The sequence below is a fragment of the Maylandia zebra genome, linkage group LG5, assembly GCF_041146795.1.
Source record: "Maylandia zebra isolate NMK-2024a linkage group LG5, Mzebra_GT3a, whole genome shotgun sequence".
In the NCBI taxonomy this organism is placed as follows: Eukaryota; Metazoa; Chordata; class Actinopteri; order Cichliformes; family Cichlidae; genus Maylandia; species Maylandia zebra.
The window spans coordinates 28,857,579-28,864,564 of record NC_135171.1 but is presented as its reverse complement, the minus strand read 5'-3'; the positions used below and the strand labels follow the sequence as shown (position 1 = coordinate 28,864,564).

The window sequence follows — 6,986 nt, the reverse complement described above, 5'->3', positions numbered from 1 at the left end:
TAGGGGGATATCTGTGTGTGCAGGTGACTATTACTGTGCATAATTATTAGGCAACTTAACAAAAAACAAATATATACCCATTTCAATTATTTATTTTTACCAGTGACACCAATATAACATCTCCACATTCACAAATATACATTTCTGACATTCAAAAACAAAACAAAAACAAATCAGCGACCAATATAGCCACCTTTCTTTGCAAGGACACTCAAAAGCCTGCCATCCATGGATTCTGTCAGTGTTTTGATCTGTTCACCATCAACATTGCTTGCAGCAGCAACCACAGCCTCCCAGACACTGTTCAGAGAGGTGTACTGTTTTCCCTCCTTGTAAATCTCACATTTGATGATGGACCACAGGTTCTCAATGGGGTTCAAATCAGGTGAACAAGGTGGCCATGTCATTAGTTTTTCTTCTTTTATACCCTTTCTTGCCAGCCACGCTGTGGAGTACTTGGACGCGTGTGATGGAGCATTGTCCTGCATGAAAATCATGTTTTTCTTGAAGGATGCAGACTTCTTCCTGTACCACTGCTTGAAGAAGGTGTCTTCCAGAAACTGGCAGTAGGACTGGGAGTTGAGCTTGACTCCATCCTAAACCCGAAAAGGCCCCACAAGCTCATCTTTGATGATACCAGCCCAAACCAGTACTCCACCTCCACCTTGCTGGCGTCTGAGTCGGACTGGAGCTCTCTGCCCTTTACCAATCCAGCCACGGGCCCATCCATCTGGCCCATCAAGACTCACTCTCATTTCATCAGTCCATAAAACCTTAGAAAAACCAGTCTTGAGATATTTCTTGGCCCAGTCTTGACGTTTCAGCTTGTGTGTCTTGTTCAGTGGTGGTCGTCTTTCAGCCTTTCTTACCTTGGCCATGTCTCTGAGTATTGCACACCTTGTGCTTTTGGGCACTCCAGTGATGTTGCAGCTCTGAAATATGGCCAAACTGGTGGCAAGTGGCATCTTGGCAGCTGCACACTTGACTTTTCTCAGTTCATGGGCAGTTATTTTGCGCCTTGGTTTTTCCACACACTTCTTGCGACCCTGTTGACTATTTTGAATGAAACGCTTGATTGTTCGATGATCACGCTTCAGAAGCTTTGCAATTTTGAGACTGCTGCATCCCTCTGCAAGATATCTCACTATTTTTGACTTTTCTGAGCCTGAGCCAGAGATGCACATAACCTAATATGCTTAATTGGTAGTAGGCTTTCGAGCCTATACAGCTTGGAGTAAGACAACATGCATGAAGAGGATGATGTGGACAAAATACTCATTTACCTAATAATTCTGCACTCCCTGTAATTTCAGCGAGGAGCTGAATAGTGTATTTATAGCAAGATATCAAAATACTTGTTTTCTTTAAATTGCTCAAATTTGAAAAACTCTTTCTTTTCATACATCTGTGAAAAATGTTGCAAAAATAAGGCCTGGATATTGTCCAACGTGATCTTTTCTCACATGCACACAATATGTGTGAGTTTTCGTTGGCCATGTTCAGCATTAATGGAGATTCTCTGGTTTGGCAGAGCTGCTGCTTAAGTAGTGGGATGCAGGACAATCTCTCCCTTGCTGTGAATCCAACAGGCTATTATCTGTGCTACACTCACAACAGTACAATTCAGTACAATCACTTTATTAGTTGCATCCTTACATGCATCTCCTTCAGATATTGTCCAGAAAAGTTCAGAGCTATACTCCATGTTTTAAAACTAAATTTACTGACTCACAAATTCCTGCTTTGGGTGCTTACTAAGAAGCAGAAAACAGACTCAAGCTTAAATTTAATAGTGAATATGTGTGAGATTGGCACCTTGGTGAATCTGCACAAAACAGAAAATAGCTAGATGTCAGACTGCCAGTCTTTCTGCTTTTCTTGGAGCCATTTTCAGCCAGCTCTGTTCTAGGATGCCCTCTGGACCCAGTGGAGGTGGTGAGTGACAGGAGAATGGCGGCTAAGCTGTCATCCCTGTTGGACAACGTCTCCCACCCCATGCAGCAGACTGTGACAGCACTGAGCAGCTCCTTCAGTGGGAGACTGCGGCACCCACGGTGTGGGACGGAGAGATTTCGCAGGTCTTTCCTCCCCACTGCTGTCAGACTCCACAACAAAGACTTTAACTGAACAAACACACACATCCACACATGTGCAATAACACTAAGTGCAATAATCTTTTCTGGCATCGTTGTATTTTTACTCAGTTGTATATAGCATTCGTATTCTATTTTTATCTTATTGTATATTTTTATTCTATTTTATTCTACTGTATATAGTATATTATTTTATTCTATTCTGTACAGCTGTGTACTGTATTTATTCTTATTGTATTCTAATTTTTTGCGTCATAACTTTTGCACTGTCCACTTCCTGCTGTGACAAAACAAATTTCCCACGTGTGGGACTAATAAAGGTTATCTTATCTTATCTTATTTTCGTCATCGTGTAGCTAATTAATGATTAAACCCGATCTCAGAATGGTGCTAGTCTCACTGTACTGGGTGATTTGCCTCCCCCAGGCAGCTAGTGAGAACTGACAGTCTTTCTGGTTGGTCCCATTATTTTCCAGCCACACTTCTCTTGCACACATCAGGGAGAAAAAAAGTCTCTCATCTAACCCACAAAGTCAAATGACCTGACAAGGATTTTTAAAGCCAGAATTTTTGCAGGTTGCATGTGTTAAAAAAACTGCTTTCCTGCAGTTAAGTAGCACCCTGCCTTGAGCTTATTAACTGTACTTGAAATCATATTATTTTTACTGACATCTCTTACAACCATGGAAGCATGCCTAGTATTGTTTTGACCATAGAAGTCTTCCTGTCTGCTCATTCCAAGGGGATCCAATGCTATTACTAAGACAGGCATGTCACTGCCAACTCAGCACATATGGACCTTTGTAAAACTTTCAATCCAATAGACAAGTGTTATATTTCTGATTTTCCACAACAAGCTTTAAAAAATAAAAGTAATTAAAGAGGGCTTTGAAGAGGGCTGCGATCTCTTTGGATGATGGATTGTAGAGGGAGGGAGGGTTCAACTCCCGACTGGAACATACATTAATAATTTTAACAGTGCAAAACAGCAGCTGTAGATATTATGAAACAAATTCATGAATACATAACAGCGGATTTATTTCCTCACTTATTTGTGCTTTGATCTCTTGACAGAGCTCGCCTGTTTCAGTCCTCTGGACCTTGTTCTTATAACTAGGTGTCATGAAGAGCAGCAGCCAAGAATAAAGTTTTCATATGTCTTTTAATTTTATAGTAGACTTAATGATAACTAACTATAGAAGAATATTAATATCATTAATATTTATCTCTAATATGAATGAATATAATTTTTACATCCTGTAGCAGTGAACAGATCCTAGACACAAGCAACACATCAATGGACAGAATGAATGTGTATGGTGGGTTTGATTTATATAAAAATGGAAAACATTTAACGTACACTATGACTTTACTGTAGGTGTGCGGGTCACACTACTCATTATAAATTACAATGCAAATGGACATGTTCTAGTGTTATTTCAATTACTTTTTCACTGGTATATTTGGCCAAAATCTAGAAAAATATATATATATATACATACATACACATATATTGCTTACATGTGTTTATCTTGAAACACATGTAAGCAATTATACACCCCATCCTGGGGCCTGTTCTTCGTACCGCGCTAAGTGAGTTTTTTTTTTTGTTTTGTTTTTTTTTTCCTAAATGACATCAGAAACAGCAGTATGCGACATTACGTGATGGCAGAGCTTCAGTTCATCCTTTGTCATTTTTTTTTTTTTTTTTTTTAATAAATAGGACAGGGGGAATGAATGAGAGAGAGAGGGGGAGAGAAAGAAAGAAAACCAAAGGGGAGAAGAGACGGTGAGAAGGGGGGGGAAGAGAGAGAAAAAAAAAATTAATGGGTCACCTGTATGGAGAAAAAAAAAAAAAACAAACAAACAAAAACAAACAGAGGAGACAGCAAACAACAAAGAGCAACATAATAATAGAGAAAACAAAGCACCATCACAATAAACTAGCTAGTCATAGATATCAATATTTACTAAATAATAAACGATACCCAGATAGCAAGGAAACATTGAAACACTGTTGAGTCAATATCAGGCTGTGTCATTGAATCAACGTTGAAGTGTGACGTTGACCTAACGTCACTCTTGCACCCTTTTTTAACGTTGAAACAACGTCAGGTTTTGATGTTGAATCAATGTTGAAACCTGACATTGATTCAACGTTGTATTTTCTAATACTGTTGACATTGAAACAATGTCAGATTCTGATATTGAAACACTGTTGAGCTATGGTGTTGATTTTCCACCTCTTTCGCACAGTTGCTTTTTATTAAAACAACAGTTAAATCATGACTGGAAATCTACCTTTCTTTATAGGTATTTTAACCAATACTAAACTACTGCATGTTTCCATCAATACTTAAACCACCTAAACACATAATTGTACTTATTCCTTAAATTGGACACCCTTTATAAAAAAAACCCCAAATGTCTCACAATGTATCATGTCAATATTAATATCCTAAAATAAGAAAGCATTGCATGTGATGTAACAGAGGAAAAAAAAAAAAGGTCAATAGTCATGTTTCGTTTGCTAAATACTTTATTAAAAGACAGTTTCCTATTTACATTTATATGTTTCACAGAAGTTTGTAATTTTTTACTCTGGGATGGGGATGCATGATGTGCGTCCTGCACCACCCAAACGATCTGGGGCGTATCGGAGCCATTTCTGCACTGCTTGCGCAAAGACAAACTCGGACATAGAGTTTGCCCCTAACTGCTGCGTCAGGCCATCTAGGACAAAAATACACACACACACACACACAAACAAAAAAAGTGAATTAGAGCACGTGAATAAGCTCTTGTTAACTGTCTTCAGCGGGGAGAAAGTATGTAAACTCCTAGGCTGATAAACATGAAAGTCACCAGGCGTAAATCTGCAAACTGCCGCATTTGATTCCCAAAGAGCTATGAGCGGAAAAAGTGATAAGTCTTAGCATGGTGTGCCGTGTATCCTTTAAAACAAAATAAACATGGGGTCCTCGGGCTGTACAAACTACAACCCGAGGACTAAACAAGCCAAAGACCAAAGACTCCATCTCCAGATTAACCGAACATGAAAGTCTTGTTATTAAGAAAGACAAAGTAATATAGCAAAAAAACAGTAAAACTTACCAAATATGCATTTGCAGAGCGCTGTATCTTTAAATGCCATTTTTTGCTTTGTCTGGTCCTTGGTTTTTTTCCCTGCCCAGTTTAGTACCGAGGCCAGCTCGTTTGTAATGGCATAAGCCATTACACGGCGGACTCGCACCTCCAGTGTGGTCCTTCCAATCAAGGCAAAGCGTCTCACCTATAGACACATTTTAAGAGATGGAATTAGCGTGTCTCATGTCTTAAATGTGTATGCAAGTGCTTGTGTGTTTAATCAACAAGCCGTTGTTATGTATTTAAATCACATCTGACAGCTATTACACTTTATAGTTACAAAGTGTATATAACCTTTATATACTTACCATTGCCTTATTTGCCTCTTGTGATTGAAGAGCTGGCTCTGCATTGTTTAGCTCCTCAATGTTGTGCAAGGGCAAATCCAGAGGCAGTACCCCAGCATCTACCGATTCATTGCAGCCGGTATTGCGGATGGCTCTGACCTCCTCACGGAGTTCGTTAACAGCTCTCGTCAGGTCTGACAGAAAAAGATAATTTTTTTTAAGTATTTAAGAATACAGACAACTTGTCAAAAGTTTCCTTGTGTCACACACAGATATGTACAAAGACACTAGACAGTATTTTATTACCTGGTATTTTCACTCGAGGGGCCTGGGGAAACCATTTCTTTGTGGGCTGCTCATCCTCTGAGTCACTATATGTGTACAGGGGATTTGGTCTAAAGAAAAAAAGTTGAAAACGGTCATAAGTAATTACAAATGTGCTTTTGGAATATTTTTTCCTAAAGTTACAGTTTAATTTATAACAACACACACAGGAAACGGAGATGTGCAAGAAGGTACAGTATACAAGGAATTTTTGAAGTGCACAAGTGTACACGGCTTTGCATTTATAAAAAGTTTACAAGCTTCCACTTTTTGGACTATATTATGTGGTGATATTGCAGTATGCAAGCACCACAGATATGTACAAAAGACAAGATCATAAATTCTTAGCAATCAAAGATATGTTTGTGAAATAAAAAAAGTTTTACTTGTGCTTTCTTTTATGACTGGTCTGAGTTTCAGCTTCGGACTGAAGGTCAGACGTATCACAGTGTTCACTTAGATATTTCTGAAGACTGCGTTCTGCTTTGTGAAATGTGTCTGGAAGTACAAACACAATGTATGGCCAGACATAAATTAGGACATGAAAAACTTGTTATTGTTACATTTATACAACACCAATCCAGATGATACCCACCATGGCTTATTAGAAGTCGGACTGGTGCATAGGTGAGCCATGTTGAACCAGGATGAACTCTCCTCTTTACTGCATCGTGGATCCTGAATGTGTCTCACAGAGGATATGGAGGCCATGACAATTTCTCCCCATTTATCCATGAACTAGGGACTATTTCTGTACCACCAGTGCTGAACAATGCACCAGTCTTTCATTTTTATCTTTTTTTTAATTTGGAGTCCTTTTTTGCCCTGTCTAGGATAAACAGGAAACAGATAATTACAATATATTTCATAGTCACTACAAAACTTGATCTATTGATTGAACTAAATAATAAATAATAGCTTAAAATGTATATAGGCAACAATTACAAGCAAACCCGTATATGTAAGCATTTAAACACTGAAGATAATAACATTAACAGTATTTTGTCTAAGTCTGCCATTGTAGGAATTCATGGCACCGAGACAAAAACATGGCGCACAGTGTGGCGTCAAAATAGGCGCACACCTTTGACACTGCGTTTTCTCCGTCTTCCTCGTCCACACCTAAATGCTAAAC

General features: G+C 38.8%; 1 protein-coding gene across 1 annotated transcript; it reads right to left on the bottom strand.

Annotated features, from left to right (window-relative positions):
• Nucleotides 1-4,624: 4,624 nt before the first annotated feature.
• Nucleotides 4,625-6,562, bottom strand: LOC143418713 (uncharacterized). The gene is made up of 6 exons (XM_076884437.1): nt 6,469-6,562; nt 6,238-6,349; nt 5,834-5,922; nt 5,549-5,721; nt 5,208-5,385; nt 4,625-4,826 (listed from the first exon to the last, which is right to left on the bottom strand). The coding sequence occupies exons 1-6, from the start codon at nt 6,560-6,562 to the stop codon at nt 4,690-4,692; spliced, it is 783 nt and encodes a 260-aa protein (XP_076740552.1). The 3' UTR covers nt 4,625-4,689.
• Between the last annotated feature and the right edge of the window lie 424 nt (nt 6,563-6,986).